Source organism: Lissotriton vulgaris, chromosome 2_1 (assembly GCF_964263255.1).
Source record: "Lissotriton vulgaris chromosome 2_1, aLisVul1.2, whole genome shotgun sequence".
Taxonomy (NCBI): domain Eukaryota; kingdom Metazoa; phylum Chordata; class Amphibia; order Caudata; family Salamandridae; genus Lissotriton; species Lissotriton vulgaris.
Window position 1 is genome coordinate 280,272,208 of NC_141687.1, and position 22,700 is coordinate 280,294,907.

Consider the following 22,700-nt stretch of genomic DNA (forward strand, 5'->3'; position numbering starts at 1 on the left):
CTCTTCAGTTTCTCCAGGACGGACCTGGTAGGATCCTCCTGCGTAAAGAATTATGTCTTGACTTGGCGAGTTTCTCTGAGCTTTGGGTAATAGCTGATACTAGAATGGATCACTATGTTCTAGAGCTCTCCTGATTTTCCTGAAGGACCTCTTTTTCTGTAGAGTTCTGGGACTAAGATCAGGAAATAGGAAAACAGGACTCATGACGTAAAAAAAGACTCTCTTCTTTGCCACCACTTTCAGTATCCAATCCCTGTCATCCGATAGTTGTAGAATCTGCATCACAGTGAAGCCCCTTTCCGATGGGTGTTTAGTTGATAGCCTGAAAGCTCTGATCAATGTTTACTTGCCAAAATTGCAGTGGTTTTTCATCGATTAAGTTAGACACAGCTTCGGAAACCTTGTCATAACTCAGGGTAAGAGGTAGCCCCAACAATCTTTAGGCATTTTCAAGCCTCTCCACTTGCGCTCTCAAACTGAGGATATTGAGCACCACACACGGCTGAGCATCACCAACATATCCAAAAGACGTCTCAGTCACATTCCAAATATTTATATACTGAAGTTAAGATTATCCTCAATCTTGGGGGGCGTGGCCAACTGTATGGCCGAGTAGGACGTGCCCCGGCGCAGTTCCTGCAAAACTGCAAGTAATCCGCCGTAAATGACACTCCACGTCGCTGCATTCAGAGTTTTTTTCGTGGTCGGGAGGAGCGGCCAGTGTCCTGCACAAGCGGAGACCGCCAATGCCGTTGTAGAGGCAGAATAAGAGCCTTTTTCAGGCCTTGCAACGATCACCCCCAGGGAAACCTCCGGTCCCAAGATGGCGGCCCCCGAAGCTCTGCCGGCCTGAAACGCGCCACAAAGCAGGCGTCAGCGGGGATCGCGACTGAAGCGACCCATCCCGCTGCCGGTAGGAGAGCTCACTGACGCTTCCAGCGACATCCGGGAGATCCGGCCCCCCCCTTCCAGGCTCCGTCGGGGGTCAAGACTGAGGAATACGCCTGTGGGCACGGTGGGAGGAGGTGTGCCGAGCTGTGCCCCGCTCCCTGGCTGGTACTGCCGCAGGACGCCTGCCATTGACGGAAGAGCTCTGCACCTGCTGTGGGCCTGGAGATCGGCTCCGGGAGACAGACGAGCAGCCCCTGGACCCGGAGAGCTACCCAGCGTTCAGCGGCTGAGTCTGGGGGGCAAGGGAGACAGCGGGCCCTTTTTTCCTTCCCCCTTCACCCACGCGCCTGCACGACCAGAACACACCGGTAGTAGTGATATCCATCAAAACAATGGGGAAGAGAGACCCAGTGGCAAGACCTGCCAGGCAAGACACTATGGACAACTACGCCACTACACGGGCGCAGAGAGAGGCGAACCAGGGGGGACGCGAGGCTCGCACGGACACCGCCATGCTTTTAGAAGCAATCCAGGCCTCGAGGACGAACATCCAAGACTCCAGAGCGGCGCTGGAGATAAAAATAGGGGGGGTGGGCTCAGAAGTCCTCCTACTACGCCAGGACTTCCGTAATCTGTCGAACCGAGTGAATACAGCAGAGACCAGAATCACAGACGCGGAAGAATCCCTCACGGCCCTCCAGAAAGATATGACGGAACTACAGGCATCGCACAGACAGCTGCTGTGGCGAGTGGGCGATGCAGAAAACAGGGCAAGGCGAAACAACCTGCGTTTTGTTGGATTTAGGGAAGGAATTGAAAAGACTGATGTGGCTGCCTTCCTACACACCTGGCTGACGTCCATGTTCCCCCAAGCACCCTTTTCGAACTGTTTTGTGATTGAACGGGCGCACAGGGCCCTGCTAGCAAAACCCCCAGAGGGCGCGCGGCCCCGCCCCATCATTGCAAGGTTCCTCAACTTCGCAGACAGGGATCTCATCTTGAGAGAGGCCCGAAAAAAGGGGGAGCTTCGATTTGAGAACACTAACATTATGATATTCCCGGACTACAACCAGGAAGTGCAGAAGCAAAGACGCTCTTACGACACAGTGAAGGCAAAGCTTTGAGAAATGAACATATCTTACATGTTGCTCTTCCCTGCGAAACTGAAGGTGTTATTCAAAGGAAGATCGCATTTCTTCACCCACCTGGAGGAGGCCTGGCATTGGCTGGAAGAGAGACCGATGTTGCGGGAGGCAGAAGAGGAGGGTCGTAGAATCCGAACGGAAATGGCGGCCGCCAGTTTTTGAAAAAGCCCGGCTAAGACACAAAGATCACATCGCTCACGGGCTGGTCGACAATCGCAACGGACGCCATATCCGGACCAGTATGCGACGACCGGAGGGGACCGAAGTGGAGAAGGACAACCTAACGAAGACGCCGCACCAGGATCCAGGTTTAGCTGCCTGATACCACACACAGACATTGAGACGGACAATGGGGTCAGCACTAATGTGTCGGACTCTGAGGACCAGACGGAACAATCCCTCCACCCGTTGGTAGCTGCCATTCGAAAATTGGAACAAGGAGATAAGGGCACAACGGAAGACCAAGAAATAGCAACGCAAGGCTCCCACTCCTGAAGAATCGTGGAACTGAGACTCTGAATTGCAGTTCTTGCAATGGGGCACGCAAGTGGCTATTATTCAGTTTTTCTTTGCTTTGGGGTAGGATTCTACCTTTTGTTTTTCAGATGCACTATCTCAGCACAGATCACGTATTACGACCCGGCTTGGCCCCCCCAAGTTCATACAGGGACTGTTAACTATTGAAGGGCCACTAGAGAGTTCCAGTGGATACAATAGACTTTCTTTAGTTGGGGTTGTTTGAGGGAGGGCGACAGACCTGCATTACCCTGCACTCCTAGCTGTCAATGTTTGCGCGGGTAGGATGGCGGGGAGGTGGAGGTGGGGTGGGGGATGGGGGATGGGGGGAGTGAGGGTGTTCAAATAGTTTGGTGGTTGGGAAATGGGGTGGAGGGAAGGGGGATGCAGTTAGTTAAACACAGTCATGATCAATGGTGCAGCATGTTCTTCTTCGACAAGTGCGACTGTCCACACCTCCTGAAAGGCACTGCAATATGGCGGGTACATCAATAGCCCAATCTATAGTCAGTGAGAAACTCAGCGTGCTGACATGGAATGTGAATGGCCTGGGTAACAAGATAAAACGAGGGTTGGTGAGTAATTACCTTAAGAGAATAAGTCCAGACGTAATTTTCCTACAAGAAACTCACCTTAAGGGCACCAACTGCGCTTTCTTAGCTAGGGGAAGGTACAAAGTCCTAGCGCATGCAGGATATACAACAGACTCTAGAGGAGTAGCAATCCTAATCAAAAACTCTTCCCCATTCCGCGTCACACGCACCTGGGGGGATCAGCTGGGAACCTGTGTGGGGGTCCAAGGGGCATGGCGTAGACGCACCTACACGCTGGTATCTGTATACGCACCACCCAAGCTGCAGGCAAACACATTGAGGGCACTAGCCACCATACTCCTTGATTCAGCGGACACCTTGCAAATAGTGGGGGGTGACTTCAATGACGTGATGGATAAGGGACTGGACAGATCAGGCACACCGCCCGCCCGGGTGAGCCAGACCATACTGGCCCAAATGATCACCACTATAGGCCTGACTGACATTTGGAGGCAGGTCCACCCGGCCCAGGCAACATATTCTTTCTACTCAACGGCGCACAGTGTTCTCCAGACTAGACTACATATTCACGTCCAGACAGGAGATAGGTATTGATGTCACGGCGGAATACATGGCGAGGGGACTCTCTGATCACTCGCCGCTCCTGGTGCAGATAGGACAGACTAGGGGCATGGCACGGGACTCAAGGCGCCTCTCTGCGTGGGACCTTAAAAATAAGGTGATACTCAGGGGGCTGAGAGCAGATGCACAAGTATATCTGGCTGAAAACGAAGGGACAGTGGACTCGGCGGTGACCCTTTGGGAAGCACTTAAGCCGGTGATGAGAGATAGAATACAAAGCAGATTGGGGGCGAAGAGAAGGAGATTACAAGAAGAGGTATCGGCAGTTGAATGCACCATAGTGGGACTAGAAAGGGAGCATTTAACCACAAAGAGCGACGACACTCTGAGGAAGCTCCTGGACAACCAGAGACGATACAGGGAGTTGGTGACTGGGGAGGCAAGGACGCAGAACCTGGCCACTCTTCACCTCCTTTACGACGTTGGGGATAAGTCGGGCAAACTGCTGGCGTGGCTTAGTCGCAAAGAACGGGCTGTGAGATGGGTGGAACATGTCCGCAATGCGAAGGGAGGGTTTGTCACCACAGATCCCCACATAGCGGATACTTTTGCGGCCTACTTCTACACAGCCAGACAATTAGGCTCGTGCGAGGAGGCGCTCCAATATTTGGAGCAAATCGACCTGCTTATGCTAGACTCGGAGACCATCAAAACTCTGGAGACTGACATCACTTTAGAGGAGGTTACAGTGGCCATCGCGGGGCTGAAACCGGGGAAAACACCGGGACCGAATGGCTTCCCGGCGGAATTCTTCAAGGGGACTACGGATATATTGGCCACACACTTGAGGAACCTCTTCCTAGAAGCATACCAGGAGGGAAGACTGCCCTCTGACCTATCGTTGGCGACAATAATCCCAATCCACAAAGAGGGTAAACCAAGGGAGGATTGTGCGTCTTACCGGCCTATTTCGCTGCTGAACACGAAGGTGAAGCTCCTCGCGACAGTCTTGGCACAGAGGCTGAGATCGGTAGTACCGGAGCTGATACACCTGGACCAAACGGGTTTCCAGCCCGACAGGGCCACGAAACTCAATCTTCGACGCACGCACAACTGGTTGCAGGAGGTGAGAGACAGGGAAACACCCCACTGGTTTCTCTCCCTCGACGCCGAGAAGGCCTTCGACTCGGTGCACTGGCCATTCTTAGAAGGCGTCTTACAGAAATTTGGCTTTGGACCCAAGTTTCGGGCATGGGTGTGCCTCCTCTACACCAACCGCGTGCTAAGGTAAGGGTGAATGGGAGACTGTCCTGCGAAATCCAAATTCAAAGGGGCACTCGCCAGGGCTGCCCTTTGTCGCCTCTCCTGTTCACGCTAACGATTGAAACTCTGGCAGCTAGAATCCGACAAAACCAGCTAATTATGGGATTCAGGGTTACGGCCGCGGACCAGAACCAAGAGAAACTATCTCTATACGCAGATGATGTCTTACTATACATCCCTAACCCTGACACCACCGTACCGGAACTTTTTCTAGAACTGGACCGCTATGGACAATACTCAGGCTATGCCATAAACTGGCACAAGTCCGTCCTCTATGACCCCAGAGGGGGCACCCGAAGGGAGACATTGCCGGATAGATTGACCATGACTGCGGAGGGTTTCCAATATCTGGGCGTCTACATTACCCTCGATAAGAGACTATCACTAACTAACAACGTAGAGAGGATAATGCGGAACTCCACCTCAGATATGGAGCGCTGGCGACAATTGCGACTGACGCTCCTGGGTAGAGCTTCTATGTACAAAATGATTGTACTCCCCAGGTACTTGTATGCCCTGCAGAATGAGTACTATTTACTTCCAGAGAGCGTACTGAGCAGAATCCACTCTGACCTCCGCACTTTCCTATGGCTGGGCAAACACCCGAGGATAGCACTGACCACCCTTCAACGCCACCAGTACAGCGGAGGGATCTCACTCCCTAATCTTGAAGCCTATTATTGGGTGAAACACTTGACCCCCATCAACGAATGGTTACATGCCCCGGCAGATCATCCCACATATGCGCTGGAGCGACACAAGCTCGCCCCGCAGACCCTAATGACGTATCTGTATGGCGGCCCTGCAAGGACGGCACTGCTCCCGGCCACAAATGTTACTCTACGAGCCTGGACTAAGGCCACTAAGCGCACAGGCAGGGATAAGAAACCCACCCGGCAGACACCTCTCTGGCATTGCAAGTGGCTATCTGAATTCCATAAGCTTAAAGGCTTTAAAAGGTGGGACGGCATTGGGATTTCCACAGTTGGGGACGTGATCGCTAAAGGGGCGCTGAAACCCTTCCAGGTCCTAAAATCTGAATATGGGCTCCACCACTCACAGCTTTTTAAATACACTCAGTTCCGCCATGCGTGGACGGCACAGAAGCTGCAACTGGAGGGTCTCGCGGAATACGCTCCGCTAGACGGTAGGCTACTACAGGAGCATATACAAAGCAAGGCAGTCTCACTCACTTACAAAACGCTCACCAACAACATGCTGGGGGACGTAGCAAGACTAAGAGACACTTGGGAGATGGAGGTAGGAACACTTGAGGATATAGACTGGGACTTAGTGCTGATGCACCCACGCGAGGTGGCGATTAAGTCTCGGCTCCGCCTCATTCAATATAACGTGCTACATAGGACATACTATGACAGGGTGAGATTGCACAAGATGGGGAGAGTAATGGATGCTAAGTGTCTCCGTTGTCAGACCGAAGACGGGGACTTCTATCACACAATATGGTCCTGTGAAGCTATACAAGCCTACTGGAACCTCATATTCACGGAACTTAGAGAAGTACTGGCCGTGCCTATTGCACGGGAGCCCAAACTGGCCCTCTTGGGTATGACTAACGATGTAGACCTCCCGCGTCCCTTGCTGGTGTTCCTGGTTCTAGCCCTAGTAGTAGCGAAGCGAGACATCGCAAAATACTGGGGAGTAGCGAATCCCCCCGACTGTAGAGGAGTGGAGGAGAGGTTTAGACCTCTATGTGGCGGCTGAACGGGTGACATATAAATCACGGGGCTGCCCGAGAAAGTTCAGAAAGGTATGGTCTAAGTGGCGACACCACCATGGGCTTGATGGCGGGCTGGGGGAGGGAGGCACATGATACCTGAAGGCACTGCTGGGGGTGGCGGGAGGGATAGGGACGCACGCACAGAGTTTTTCTTTACCTGTTTACTGGGTGGGATGGATGATGTACTCATACAATATTTTGACGTAACAGCAAAGTGTCAGTGGGGAGGGACAGGAGTGGGTCTAGGGGATTTTAAGCGACCAATGCCATGAATGTACTGTTCTGTTGAGTTATTTCAAAAACTGCAAATAGCAATATTTTAAACAAAAAAGTTGCGCAAACGGCTGACTGTGGCTGAATGTTGACGCTACGCCAGCAGATGATTCGCTCTGTATACCTGCTTATTGGTGCAACAATAAAAACAAATTTAAAAAAAAAGATTATCCTCAAACTTAAACCCCTTCTGCTCCATGATGGTCACCATTACAGAAAAAACTTCTATCTTAGCCTCCATTGATCTGATTGCAAATTTTTTGCTACCAGTTTTGTCTGCAAGGTGCTTCAGCATACCCTTTTCCCCTATTATTACCTCTGCAGAGTAGTCAGAATTGCATTTCCTTGTAGGTGCTAGTGCCTGTTAATGTGTAAAAGCTGTTTGGGGTCATAACCTGGAACAACTCTGCTGCTATACATGCTACAGATATAGACATGCCAACTGAACACTACAGACGAATTGTAGTGGATAGGTGATGCTAATACCATATCACACCCCACAGAACAGGCACATAATTTCCCTTGCACGGGTCTTCCAGTTGGGATAGAAGTTCAACCATGCAAAGGACACAAAACACCCTCTTTGTTACATTTCAGTGAATGGCTGCAATCAGCAAATCCTGAACTGCGTAGAAAGGAAGTTATTTGTCACTACTTCCGAATATCACCATTTTTGTATTTTGGAGATGTAATGCAGAGAACATACAAGGCAAGGAAGAATCTCTGTGATAAAGAAATAAATAGGAAACCCCTACACAAAGAAGTGACTATTAATAACCAATTCAATGGAAAATCTATTTTAAATTACATTGACAATTGTGAAAAAAACATTACAAATAATACCTGAACAAATAAAATCGCCGATAACAACTGAATGAATTCAAATAAATAAACATTCTCTTTGCTTCTGGAAATTGGCTATCAGTGCATATCTGCTCCACTGGCTTTGAGGAGCTGACATTAGTGTTAATAATGATTTTTAAAAGCTACTAATAAATCAGACATCAAAACTATAAAATTTTCAATAAAATTATATTTTCTAAATTTGAGGAAAAAAATTGTTTTTCGGTATTGAACTGCCAGCCCTGGTTGGGCAAAGCTGGAGGGCCATGGTGGGAGGCACGAGGCCATGCCAGGGCAGCTGCACCACCATCTTTGAAGCCGTCCGTTTTAACCAGTGGGTGGATACCTACTCAGAGTTCAAACATATACAAAGATAAACAATGCTCGTGATCACGCTCGTGACACTGATGTCGGCAGAATTCATATTTATATGTACGCTACACCTTTCAGGCAATACCTCTTCCTTCGTGCTCATGGAATGCCACCAAGCGTCGATTTAACTGAAATCAGCTGAAACTGAAAGACTGTGGCTGCTTTCAGTTTCAGAAACTGTAACATCAGTGAGTGTGGCATGCTGAGCGTCACTGCTAACACAAAGTTGCGAGGGAAGCTTGCTTTTTGAGTAAAATTCTTAAAATGGGAAATCCGGCTGACAGTGCAAAGAAGCAACTGCGGAAAAGTTCCATATATAGTCTACCACCTGGAGGAATTTAAAAGGTGAGAAATCTGCAGCTAGAAGTATCCATCAAAATAATACTTAAATGGGCTGAGCCAAAATAATATTGACACAGCCCAAGTCCATGTCTTGGTAGCTGTGCTGGTGAGCTTTTAAAAGCTCACTAGCACAACAAAAACTAAGTGCTATTCAAAAGGCGCTGTCAAAATCCTGACCAAAATCCTGATAGGGTGGTGTCAAAATCCTGACCTAAAAAGCTGTGTGGCTGAAGTTTTTCAGTTTTAGATAAGCAGATATTGTCAAGAAATAAACCAATGATCTACACTGGATAAGTAATTAAGATATTTAAGATCCTACCTGCAGATCCTTCACATTAGGAAAGGGAATGCCGATGGTCAAAACAGCACGGGCATTGTCATCTGAGAAATCCAAACCTTCGCTCACTTTGCCTCTGCACACAGCTATAAGGAGGGCGCCATCTGTAAGGAAAATAAATTTAGCAAACCAGGCAAAGAATGACCTATTACTTCGCATATTTAATCAAACACTTGAATTGTAGAGCAGGGTTAAGTACGCAAAATGGCATCAAGTTGTATTCAAAATTACAAATCACAAACACTCACATGTGCAGGTCAATAGACTGTTGAAGATCTTAAACTGTAAACAGAACAAGGGAGAGTCACAAGAAGGCAACTCAAGATAAAATGAAGGAGGTGTTTGAGCGATATTCAGGTATAGACAAGGCTTTATGTGGGGAAAAAAACTGGGGGTGCTCTAAAAGGGACAGGGCAAACATCAAAGGGGTTGGGCCTATCTAAATAGGGGCATGGTCTAAATAAAGATAACTAGTGTGGCACTACCCCCTGCTCTGACAAGCAGTCAGCTCTAGGACTCCTCAGAGCCCCCTCCCCCCTTCGTGTGTGACAGCCCAGGCTGGGACAGCTTCCCGGGCACAGACACAGCCGCACCAGAGTACTCCACAGGTCTTTAAAAGACTGTTTGCATGTTAATGATTCTTTGTCGTTTTTCACGCCTTCTTAGAGCCCCTGCACCTCCACACTTTCTATTACTGTGCCCACAGCCGTTTTGTTCAACAGTTCAATTGCTCCCTCCTCCCCTTCGTCACCCTGTGGGTATGCCAGTGAGTGCTTGTAGCCAGGACACTGAATAGGCCCCTCTGTGGCTTTAACACTGGCAGTAAACATGCCGAGAGGCTTGTGGTGTTTCAAACAACTGGGCGATGCTGCAGGCCAGCGTCGCAGCGCACAAAATCAGCCCCCTGTTCTCACACTTGCAAAATAGGGCTGTCACATCCTCGTTATGATGCAGTCACATAAAATTTCCTTCACTGCAAACACGTTTGTATTATTTCACAACTAACTTTTGTTTGACTGGACTTCCCATGATCAGAAGTTAAGAAGAGATAACAAAATGTAGGCAGTTTCTCACATGAAGTGGTTTAAGCTGCTAAATGATCCCACTTGAGTTACCATTGATTGACACAATGGTGCGATGAAAGCACACTAACAAGGAGTTGTGGGCACTTTAGTTGCGCCTCTGATCGAGCTGGTGTGGGGATGCCAGGGGAACTGGGAGCACATTAGCTTGATTTGCTTAAGTATGTGTGTAACAATAGTCCAAGAGAAAGAAAGAAAAACGGACTACCTCTGCGAGGTCCGAAAATAGAGCCCGATAGAGACCAGTTTCGAGGCCCCCTAAAAATAACTGCCGGTGCTCAGACCCAGACAGACCTGGCCCACTCAAAGCCCTGGGTATAGACTGTGCCACAGAGTCTGCTCAGGAAGCTCTGGGGGCTGACTTTGTACAGGGGTCGTTGCCCAATTTTCAAAAGAAACTTGCCTACTCTTTGTATTTGGTGGCAGACCAAGAATTTAGTCAAGTTAGTCACGATGGCCAACTACTGTGTGGCTAATTCAAGAAAAAATGAAAGAATTGAATGAATCTAAATAAATGTCTTTGTAAATGCGACAAATCCAACCAAGATAAAAGGGAGGAGAATGGGTGGAGAACGGAAGCGGTAGAGGTGATCAAAATCCTCAGTTGTGGTCAGATCTACTTTGGAAGAGACTGCTCTAACCTAAACTCTGGTTTCCCCTCACAACCCAACCCTCCCGATTTAACAATACTATTATCCAGATCAGGACAGCCCAAGAGGTACAGACTGTAACAAAAATACATTGATTTTTGTAGACCAGGCAGGCCCCTATTTTAAATGTTTCATCATCAGCATCATCATCATCATCATCAAAGAGTCTTTATTTGGGTAAACTTTTTAATCAATGGCACACCCACCTCCTGTCTAATTGATACCGGTGCTTGCTAATCTGGCCTTAAAACCTCTAAATTCCCCTCAAACCCTCTCAAACTTGGCCATAGATGAAATCGGCATCTCTCACCAAAGAGTTACTCAGACCATTTCTAATCTTGTTTCAGTCACTTTGAGTACCATTGTGATAAACATGCTTTCTTACTGTGTCTCACTTCACCTGAAAATGTCTTAGAAAGGGATATACTATGCAAGCTTAACTGCACCGTCTTCTGCACCAGTGATTGAGTCTTGAATGTTCTACAAGTTAACAAGAACTAAATGTTGGCCGTGCTTTGTGAGTCAAATCAACAAAACTTAATGTGTGATACTTGTGTGTCTGAAGATCCCACTACATTGCTTGAACAAGTTCTCTCTGCTCTGTGGTCTACGTCTGTCTGCCAATCAGATTGAAGTCATCCATAAATTGCCCATACCATGACCATTTCTCAGGTACCCAACTTCTTGGGAATGACAGCGGTTCTTAGGCTTCGGTGCCATGATTTGCTCACTCGGAAATTATGCTAAGAAATACACAATTGAACCCTTGCAGCAGACGGAGGAGGCAGAGCAAGTCTTTGTGTAAATGAAGCACAATCTAACTACTGCACCTGAGGATTCCTAACTATAACAGTATATTTATGAACATATTGTGTATGGTCTTGTAGTATTGGTGCAGGTTCATAGGGATCAGAAAAAAATCCTATTATATACTATTCCTGCGCTTGATGAAGTAGCCGCAGATTCCGTCTTACCCATCACTCCATCGCAGAAGCTGCCCTCCTGTAGATACATCGGAAAAAAATGTAATTGGGTCCACATTGATAGGTGCTGTACGCCATTCAGTCGCTGACCTTTTATTGATTTTGAACAATAAAGCCCAATATCTCTCCGCTGATAGGCTGCCCCATGATGAGATCCTATTGCTGTTAGCTTCTCATATCCCCGTGATTCGCTGTCCCACCGTGAATCCAGCTTTCTTGTTGCCCACCTCATAAGAGGTTGAGACACATAATAGCCTTCTGAATACAGCACACCTGAAAAAAACACGAACTGATCTCTCCAATGCACCAATAACCAACTGTGAACTTGCCTATTTTATTTTGTGGATGGCTGTCTTAGAAATGATTCTGGAACACATGTAGCTATGTTACGCTGTATGTACATTGCACAAAAAAGTTGAAAGCTGGTACCTGCCGCAAATCCATTTAGCTTTAGTGACTGAACTTGATGCCTTAGCATGCAAATACATCCTGGTTCCTTAACAAACTGTAACTGTGCTCACAGACTTCAAATATACATTTTCGAGTTGCCAACAACTCTGGGCTTCTGAAGATACAGAGGAAGTTCCTCAAGGGCGATTCTTATCAAGAACTGAATGTTTGTACATCATTTCTTAAATTCTCTTATGCTCTCACTGAAGATAACAGTAGTAAAATGTGCTGTGCAGTAATTTACCTCAGGATGAAGTGTCTCGGGGAAATGTGTAATCAAAGCAAGTGCTCTGATAACACAGAGCAAGGCTGCACTATTCAACGATGGTGAGGTAACACATATGTATTAAGCACTAATGTATTTCCTGAACTTACTCATAAAAATCTGTCTGCATTGCAAAAATGGGCATCCGATGTGGAAAACCAAAAATAGATCAAGCATAATTGTAAATGGAGGGGCAGCATTTGGAAAGTTGCAGCCCCTAAATTCTTGCTCCCCCACTTAACCAAGTTTTATTATGGCATTGCAGATGTAGGAAAGAAATGGCATGAATTGTTCCGCAGTGGCCTACTGATTTCCTTCCGTATCCCAGAACTGTTGCCATTCCTGTGATCAGCGTCAAGACCCACAACACGGTAAAGGGATCAAGACCACCGCAGCTGCCCGCTCACCCTTTTGAGGCCTCTTCGCCTGTTTGCAAATGGACTTTATTGCGATGCCCACGTTTGGGTTATTTTCCTATGTTCTTGTCATTATGTGCATGTTTTTAATGTGGGTCGAGGCTTACCCTTATGCATGCTTTGGATTTCCTCGCCATTTCAGTGTGTCCCTTCATTTTCCCAGTGATCTCAGTACCCACTTTGCTTCCTCTATAGTTCAGGAGGTTTTGCAAAGCACTAGGAATTAAAAAGCATTTTCATTGTACCGATCACCCAGAGTCTGCAGGGAAAGTTTAAGAACAAAATATTAAACATATGTTAAAAATCCAACTAAAATGGCCCGCAGCTTTGCCCTTGGCACCCTGATCCATTCAAGCCATTCCTTCACAGAAAAGAAAACTGAGCCCCTTTGAGGTAATGATGGGCGCACCCATGATGCTCCCTTACAACTCACCAATGTCATCTGTCTCTTAAAATGTGCAACAAAATGATGACCTGATTCTAGAGTGCTGCAGACAATAGACTTGCTGTCTTTACAGTTTCTGTTCTCAAATCCAACTCACCCTGTCCGAGAGTCTAACAACGCCCCCACAACCTAAATCCTGGAAGCTGGGTGTTTGAGATCCATCAAAAATGTCCGCTCGACTACCACTTTGGAGGGTCCCAAAAAAAGTGTGGAGGATTCTCTGCCTGGATTCATATCAGCCACCACAAGCGTCCACCTGCACCTCCTAATTCGCACCAGCTTGTCCCAGCTGTACATTCCTCTTGTTGCACACCTCCTGGTTTTGGACTTTTACTCCCAAACCAGCACGGGCCGGAATCGCAAATGAAGAGCCTGATGTCTGCACCTGTTGAACGTCAAGATGCAACTGACCCTCCTCATCGCTACCACCTCCGTCCGCGGTGACAACTGGCCACCCGTTACCGGATTACCCTCTGATGTCAAGTCAAGTCAAGTCAGAGAATTTATATAGCGCACTACCTACCCGGAGGGTCTCAAGGCGCTTAGAAATGGGAGGAGGATTACTTGTCAAATATCCACGTTTTAAGTTGCTTTCTGAATGCTAGGTGGTTCTGGGTGAGGCGAAGGTAAGCGGGGAGTGAGTTCCATGTTTTAGCAGCCAGGTATGAGAAGGATCTGCCTCCCATGGTGGTCTTGTTGATGCGAGGTACAGTGGCAAGGGCTTGGCTGGAAGAGCGAAGTTGGCGGGAGGGGGTGTAGAAGGATAGTCGTGAGTTGAGGCATTCTGGTCCGATGTCGTAGAGTGATTTGTGTGCGTGGGTTAGCAGTCGGAAGGTGATTCTCTTATTGACGGGTAGCCAGTGGAGGTCTTTCAGGTGACCAGAGATGTGTTCGTTGCGCAGGATGTCTAATATGATCCTGGCTGAGGCGTTTTGGATTCGTTGGAGTTTCTTCTGGAGTTTGGCGGTAGTACCTGCGTAGAGGGTGTTTCCGTAGTCCAGTCGGCTCGTGACTAGAGCATGGGTGACTGTTTTCCTTGTTTCGGTGGGGATCTAGCGAAATGTTTTTCTGAGCATGCGAAGAATGTTGAAGCAGGATGAGGAAACGGCGCTGACTTGTCTGTTCATTGAGAGTGAAGAATCCAGGATGACGCCTAGGTTCCGTGCGTGGTCTGTCGGGATGGGTGCTTTTCCAAGGGCTTCCGGCCACCAGGAGTCGTCCCATGCAGAGGGGGAAGTACCTAAGATGAGGACTTCTGTTTTGTCTGAGTTCAGTTTCAGACGGCTTTGTTTCATCCATTCGGCAACTTCTTTCATTCCTTCGTGTAGGTTAGTTTTGGCGGTGCTGGGGTCATTGGTGAGAGAAAGGATTAGTTGAGTGTCATCCGCGTAAGAGATGATGTTGAGGTTGTGTTGGCGGGCGATGGCCGCGAGGGGGCTCATGTACACGTTGAAGAGGGTGGGGCTGAGTGAAGATCCTTGTGGTACGCCGCAGATGACTTCAGTGGCCTCTGATTTGAATGGTGGAAGGCGGACTCTCTGGGTTCTTCTGGTGAGGAACGAGGTGATCCATTCAAGTGCTTTTCCTTGGATCCCGATATTACTGAGGCACTGTAATAGGGTGCTATGACAGACTGTGTCGAAGGCTGCGGAGAGGTCGAGGAGGATGAGGGCGACTGTGTCTCCATTGTCCAATAGCGTTCGAATGTCGTCTGTTGCTGCGATGAGGGCGGTCTCAGTGCTGTGTTTTGCTCGGAAGCCAGATTGTGAGGAGTCGAGGGATTTGTTGGCTTCGAGGAAAGCGGCGAGCTGGTTGTTGACGGCTTTCTCGATGACTTTGCCCGGGAATGGAAGGAGCGAAATGGGGCGGTAATTTTTGAGTTGGTGGGGTCCGCTGTGGGTTTTTTCAGAAGGGCGGTGAGTTCAGCGTGTTTCCAGGTTTCCGGGAAGGTGGCGGAGTTGAAGGAGCAGTTGATGACGTCTCGGAGGTGCGGTGCTATGACGGAGTCTGCTTTGTTGAAGATGTGATGAGGACATGGGTCTGTGGGGGATCCTGAGTGGATGGAATTCATCAGGCGGATTGTGTCCTCAGTGGAGATTGGGTTCCAGTCGTTGAGGGTGTTCACGGGGGGGGGGGGGAGTGTTCAGCAAATGGTTGGGTGGGTTGGTCTCCGGGTTGGTTGTCGAAGCTGTTGTGGATGTCTGCAATCTTGTTGTGGAAGAATGAGGCTAGGGAGTCGCAGAGGGCTTGAGAGGGGGTGATGTCGTTGGAGTTGGCTGAGGGGTTGGAAAATTCCTTGACGATCCATTCAACTTTGCTGGATCTCTGTGTGATACCTCTTTGAAGTTGGGATGGGTTTTGTGTGGGAAAGAACTGCAGCAGGCCCAATGCCCATCCTAGCATCCTCCTTTTCATATACGAGGATACCGCTGTGCTCCCGTTGGATTGTTACTGAGAGGGTTAGAATCTTTCATCTGCGGAGTTTGCACTCACTGGCAAGAGATTCTGCCAAAGACTACTATGCACCTTAACAAAGGAGGAGTCTGCTTATACCTGGACCTCCACGAACAGCCCATAGAAAAGTGCGAGGGGTCTCCAACATTTTCTGTACTGAGAGCTACTTATATTATTAGTGTTGTATACTTTCAGTTTTTCTTATATGTATTTTAATTCAACCAAGCAAAAGCTTGCTAATCTAATAAACTGGACTGCACACATGTAAGCTGCTCAGAGTAGCTGAAGAGCTACAGTAGCTCATGAGCAACTAGTTGGTCACCCCCCCAGATAAACTCCTTATAGCCTCGCCCATCCACCTTGCCTACACTGTTCATGGAATGTTCTGCACGAAACTTAATGAAGTGTCTTTGTGGGCAGCAGTGAGTGTGACATTGTTCTTGATGTGATTCTTAACCATGTTCCCCCCCTTAACCTTTAGAAATGCCACGCTAGACCTTCTATAACACTGAATCAGAAAACAGGGTTTATTTTTCATGTGGTAAACAAGCGTTCCCTGGTGACCTAATGACTGCTCAGGCACCTGCTACATTGCCTAAGTGATTACTGCGGCTCATCATACTTCCAATAAATCTCATCATAAAGAAAGACTGACGCATGCCATTTCTGAAACACATCGCGGGCACTAATCTCTAACCAGTTAGAGGTTCAATAAATTGTAATTTAAAAAAATCTACGGACTTTGAGTGTAGTCTTTGCGGCAAAGAGTGGTGTCTGTACTAAAGTTCGTTTGGAATGCTGTATATGTTTCACCAATTCTTATCTCAGCATTCTGTTAGAGATAGTGTTAGGGAATTAAATAAGATACACGAAATATTTATTTCAGGTGCAGGAGGGACCTGGTCCTGCATAAATGGTAGCTTTGGTTTTTGGAAGATGGGAAATAAAATCCATACACATATTTCCACCACACACCCCTAGTGTAGCTACTTTCTGTGGTAACTTTATGTAATGTTTTTATTAATTTAACCTGTGATCACCAACAGTTTCTTGGCACTGTGTGGTGTAATTGTTGATAATTGTGCAGAAGAACGGGCATTTAAAGACCAGAAAAGGCTTGTTTGAAAAGCTTTAAAAAAAAATATTTGTGAAAGTAAACATAATTAGTCTGCAGCCGAAGAGAGAGGGAGAGAATTCCAGATTGATAGAGCCATATAAGAATAACTGCAGCCACTTAATTCCACTTTCCTGAATCTAGGGACAGCCATCAGAAACGCAGATGGAAAGTGAAGTTCTCGTACTGAACAGTACTTTATCGTTCTTTTCCTTAAAAACTGAGCTCTACCGCCTACTAAAGCTTTGAAGGTAAGGCGGAAAATCTTACATTTGAACCTATATTCCACAGACAAACAATGAAGTTCCCTGAGCATGTATGAGGTGTGTTAGTTCCTCTGTGTCATATAGATCAATCTAGCCTGCTTGATTCTGAGCCATTTACAGTCTGAAAATCTACTTTTTGGGAGAACCGAGTAGAGGGAATTTAAATAGTCTAGTTTAGATATTACGAAAGCTGGATTGAGAGTTTTTAATGCTTCATCCGAAAAAACAGCTATTTTTTTTATTTCAAATCTTTTTTATTGAAGGATCGAAAAAAGGCGAAAGAAACAAAAGAATACACAGAATAATGCATGGCGGACACATATGATGCATACATGAGGCAATAGAATCCAGAGGCATATCACGAGGGAAGTAAGTATGGCAAATCACAAACAGATATTTTACAGTCAATTAGTACTAAGCATGAAGCCATGCTTGTGATATTGGACCTGAAGGACCAAAATAAAGAAGAAGAGGAGGGAGAAAGAAAGAAGAGAACAACGGGAAGGAAAGAAAGAAAAAGGGAGAAAACTGAGCAACAGCAGCGTAACCTGAGAGACTAGCCTTAGGTCTTGACAGCGGGTTCACAGCGCCGGTATTCATGTCCATTTATATGGTTAAACGGGGCACGGGGCAGAGGTGTAACAACCAAACCAGCCTACGGTGGATCATAGCAAAGTTCAAGTGAGTCAAGTATGCTCCAGAGCTTGACGTGGGGTTTTCGCCAAGGTGATCAATGAAGAACGTCGTTATCTGCACCCCTTTATGCAGCCAGCCACTCTTGCCAGATTTTAAAAGAAACCTCCGATGCACTCTTCCATTTACTCAGCACAAGTTTAAATGCCAGTGTTAGCATGAGATCTAAGAGGTGTTTCTCATGTTCCTTTGTTTTTCTCGGGTCAGTCACCCCCAGTAGGAGGTACGCGAAGTCACTGGGCGGATGGAAGAGAAAAATACGTTGAATATAATTATAAATCCTGTCCCAGAACGCTTGGAGAAGTGGACAGTAAAAGAGAATATGAGCCAGGTCACCCACTTGGGATTTACAGCTCCAACAGAGGGGGCTATCAAGGAGTTTGAGTTTAAAAAGTTTGTCTGGGGTCCAGTACGATCTGTTTATCAACATAAATTTGGTCTGAGAGAGTATCGGAGATATTTTGTTAGAGAAGTGGGTGGGGCGAATCTTATCCCAATCAAAAGCCATGATAGAGGAGTTAGCTTCTTTTACCCAGTCTCGCTCACACTTCATGTGTGCTTTCTGAGGCATAGGGGAAAATTTTTTGTAGACTTTCGAAACCATGTGGCCCAGAGAATTGAGGTAAAGTAATTTATTGCAAAGTGTAGGCTTGTTTGGTAAGATGACTCTGGCAGAGACAAGGGCTTTGAGGCGTAGGAACCTATAAAAATCAATTGGCTGTAGATCCAACCATGTTTGTAAGGTGGCAAAAGTTAGCGGTGTTGGCCCATCATAAATATCTTTCAAGAGTTTCAGCCCCTTCTGAGACCAATTGCTCCAGAAGAGAAGTTTGCCGTCATCTTTTAAGGTCAGATTAAACCATAGCGAGGTTAAATTGGATTTGGCGAATTTGATTTTAACTTTACAGTGTCTCTCTAGGGTTAGGAGAGCCCTTTTAGTGTTAAGGAATATATATTTGGATTGAGGGAATGCTGTGACATCCACTGACATTATGGCGGGGAGCGGTAAGTTGTTGATAATAGACTTCTCTACATGGGCCCAAACAGGAGTGTAGTCCTGATGTGTTTGGAACCAATGAGCTCCTTGTTTACAGAGGTAAGCCATTTGGTAGCATCTAAAATTCGGTAAACCTATTCCACCTTTGTCTTTAGGAAGTTGGAGTTTCCGCTTGGAGATTCTTGGTTTCTTTCCCTGCCACAAGAAAACATTAAACAGCTTATATATCTTATTGAGGAAGTCATCAGAGAGTAACATAGGCAGCATACTTATTAAATAATTGATGAGGGGTGTGATCATCATTTTCAGTGTTTCCGCTCTACCCCACCAAGATAGAAATTTCGGGGACCACCAGTCTAATAGTGAGGAAATCTTTTTATGGAGGGAATGCTCATTAATTTTAAGAGTACTAATTAAATCTTTCTCAAACTCTATACCTAAGTATTTAAAGCTCTTCGGTTGACAACACAAGCCCGAGTTCCCCAGGATGCTCCTGTCACCTAAAATATTAAGCAGCTTTACCTCTGTCTTATCTTTGTTGAGTTTATAGCCTTACACCTCTGCAATAGGCTAACTCCGCATTCTCAGAAACCACCAAAACGTCGTCAGCATAAGCCGAAATTTTGACTGTAAATCCTTCAAAACAGATTCCTTGGATGTGGTCGTTATTCCTGAGGTAAAAAAGGAAGGGTTTGATTGCTAATAAAAAGAGGGAGGGAGAAAGGGGACAACCCTGCCTAGTGCCTTGTTTCAGATCGAATGAGTCCGACAGGCATCCACCTGCTCTAACCCTCGCGGTCGGGTTGGCGTATAAGGCCATCACCATCCGGATGACATCGGATCCCAGATTAAATTTACTTAGAGTGGCTTCCAAATAAGACCAGTCGACCTTGTCAAAGGCCTTCTCGGCATCTAAGGTCACGGCCACCGTAGAGGAGGTAGTCAATTTCGCTCTCACTAAAATATGTGCTAGGGTTCGTGTGTTGTCGCTGGATAATATGTTTTTGAGAAACCCTACCTGTGACGGGTGTACGAGCTGGGGCAAGACCTTTTGAATCCGCTTGGCCAGTATCATAGCGTACATTTTTACAATCAAGGTTGATCAATGATATCGGCCGTTAATTCTTGGGAGATATCGGGTGTGAGAAGTTGGCCTGATATATAATGTTCACTATTCTAGTGAGTACTTTGTATCAGTCCAAACAACCCTTATTGATGATTGGTTGTAAGTCAACCTTATGGACCAGCTATCCTAGTAGCATGGATACAAGCAGTCTTCGGGCTAAACTCTAGAGGGCGTGTTAAGCCAGCTGTTATACCATCACATATACCCCTTGAACACCAAGTGAAAGGACACCACACAAGTGTTATGAAAATAAACAGTGTATTTATTTAGATCACAACAGCCCTGTACTCTTTATGAGGACAGGGTACTAAGCACACAACAAAACTCTTACGAAAATACTTTAAGTTGCACAATTTACACAAATGCCCGAGGGGCACGAAAAACCATAAACTATGAAAGTGGAATGCGAAATTACTAGCAGGTAAGTACTGGACTAATAGGCTTTGGAATCGCTAGGACTACGTTACTGAACCTTCAGATTACTAGTAGGAGGCCTAGGGGACTCGGGTGCAGAGTGTGCACTCTCACGCGGGATGCGGGACAAAGTCTATGGAGGCTAGTAAAAGCAAAGTTAGTGTTCTCGGGCGAACCCGACTAGGTAGATCGAAAACGAAAGTGGATCTGGACCCTTGGATAGTGAGGCTATGCTGGGGCACCGAAATGCCGAAGTTACCTAGCCCAGGGGCTGCAGCTGCATAGGTCTGAAAAGACGTCGGGAATCCTCGTTGACGAACCAGGAGCCTGAAGAAAGAAGTTGCTGGCAGGCGACCAGTGAAGATTGTTCGAGTGATCCAAGCCTGGATCGAAGATGGATGACACCTGAAAGCAGAGGGGACCAAGTTCTTATTCACTAGCCAGTGATTGTGTGGGCACCAGGATGGCACCGGGCGAAGTCATCTCGACCAGGTGAGTGGGCGACGCTGGGCTCTGCAGTCTCACGGACCAGGAGGCGTTGTCGGCGACCAGGATGGAGGTGCGAGCTGTCCCACGATGGTTGATGCTGTCGACGTCGCTGGACCCAGGATTGGGGCAACAAGTCTTTGGCAAATTCAAGCCCACGCGGTGGACCTAAAATGGCGTCTGGAGTGGACCAGGAGGGTCCGGGGTGCTCCTCTTTTGGAAGGGAGCAAGGGCCAGTCTGGAGCAACCAGACCAGCAGTGTTGTCGTCGTTGATCGTCGTCGGGAAGGCCACAAGCCAGCGGGCTAGTAGCCAGACAACGCGGTGAGCAGCCAAAAGGCAGAAGGGCCCCATGCAGATCGTGGAGATGCTGGGGGGCTGGACTTCGGTGCTGGAGCTGCTCAGGGTCAGGGTTTCTCGGACCCCGAAGCACTCACCAGAGGATCCCTCGGCAGTCGTGCTGGATAGAAGTCGTGCAGTTCTGATGATGGCCGGTCCCTCGAGGTCTCGTCGCACCTACGGTTCTCAGCTTAGCTGTAGAGGTAGGTAGAGGTCAGAGGTGCCAGGGAAGCCGGGTCTCGTCGTGCTGGTCGGTCGGATTCCTGAGGAAGGACGTGCAGCAAACCGCAGAGTTCTTAGATGGTGCCTGCGGATGCAGAGTGACTACTCCTTAGCCACAAGGGAGAAATCTTGAGAAGAGTCGAGAGTTCCTTTCGTAGAAAGTAGTTTCTTGAATCAAAGATGATCTAATTTGGAAGGGTCCCCGCTCCTGCCTTTATCCTAAAGAAAGGGGTGGGTACGCGACTAGGTCCTGCCCTAAGGGGTGGGACCAGGAAGGGGGGTGGTTACACCCCTCTCCCATGCCGGACTTTCCCCAGGCCAGGGGCTGGTGTGCCCCTGGAACTGGATCTAGCCGGCAGATGCGTAGTGAGCACCGGGGTGCCACTTGCAGTCACCTTCCTGTAAAGCCCTGCCTACCCAGGATACACAAAACCCTGTCTGGGATGGTGCTAGCACCGCCCCTGACAGGAAACCCTTTGTCCAAGCTCTCCTCGCTGGAAGGACTCCCAGCAGCAGGAGGTCAGACTCGTGTCTGTGGTGGCAGCATCCATTTTGTGGAGCTGAGGCTTGAGTTAACTTTAACCGGGGTTCACAGTTACATACATGTCGTGTCCCTCTAGAAGGGTGGAATGCTAACCCCGTCGCCAGAATTGGCGAGGGGTTAGTATTCCAATTCGTATGACACCTTACTCGACATGTTTTGATAAAGCAATGCCAAAGATAGCATTTAACCGCGAGGATTATAATGCACTTAAGAGTATATGGTATGCGTTATCATGGAACAGCTATTAGGACTTGGTTCCGCAAGCTGCAAAGGGGCTCAGCTCATGCCAGAGCACCATCTCACACGATTCCAAGCACTCTGCCTTCAGGATTGTCAAGGCCTGCCATAGTAGTGACTGATAGGAATCTGTGTGTCCATTTTTAGGGTTAGATATAGGCATACTATATCTAAAGCAAAGGTGATTACACCACCTTGCCCCAGCTGTCGTGCAGCCAGTTGTGCCAGATTTAGATGGCCATCCAGGGGTGGCATAATACATGCTTCAGCCCCTGGTAGGCCCTGGGTACACCTGTGCCCTGAGTTACAGGGTCTGATAAGGTGGCCCAGTACCAATTGGAAATGTACCTAAGGTACATGGTATCCATTTTAGAGAGAGAGCAGTAGGCCTGGGGTCCTGATTGGCCAACTAAGTCGGAAAACCAGCAAAACACCAGGCAAAAAAGTTGGGGGCAACCATAGTCAGGTATCCACCTTCCTACATCGGGTCTTTCCCATCTTTCGGAAGAACCGCAATGATGGCCTCTGCGGGGGTACCATGAACTCTACCACTTATATCAAAGTATTCGTATAGGTCCATAAGTGGCTCTGTCAGGGCAGAGGAAAGGCTCGGTGTGACA

General features: G+C 47.5%; 1 protein-coding gene across 1 annotated transcript in view; it reads right to left on the reverse strand.

Moving 5' to 3' along the window:
- Window positions 1-22,700, reverse strand: part of BRIP1 (BRCA1 interacting DNA helicase 1) — a 1,426,214-nt gene that overhangs the window by 225,097 nt on the left and 1,178,417 nt on the right. The window contains exon 16 of the mRNA XM_086954933.1: window positions 8,881-9,002. Within this exon, the coding sequence (XP_086811059.1) occupies window positions 8,881-9,002 (122 nt within the window). The remainder of the gene's footprint in view (window positions 1-8,880; window positions 9,003-22,700) is intronic.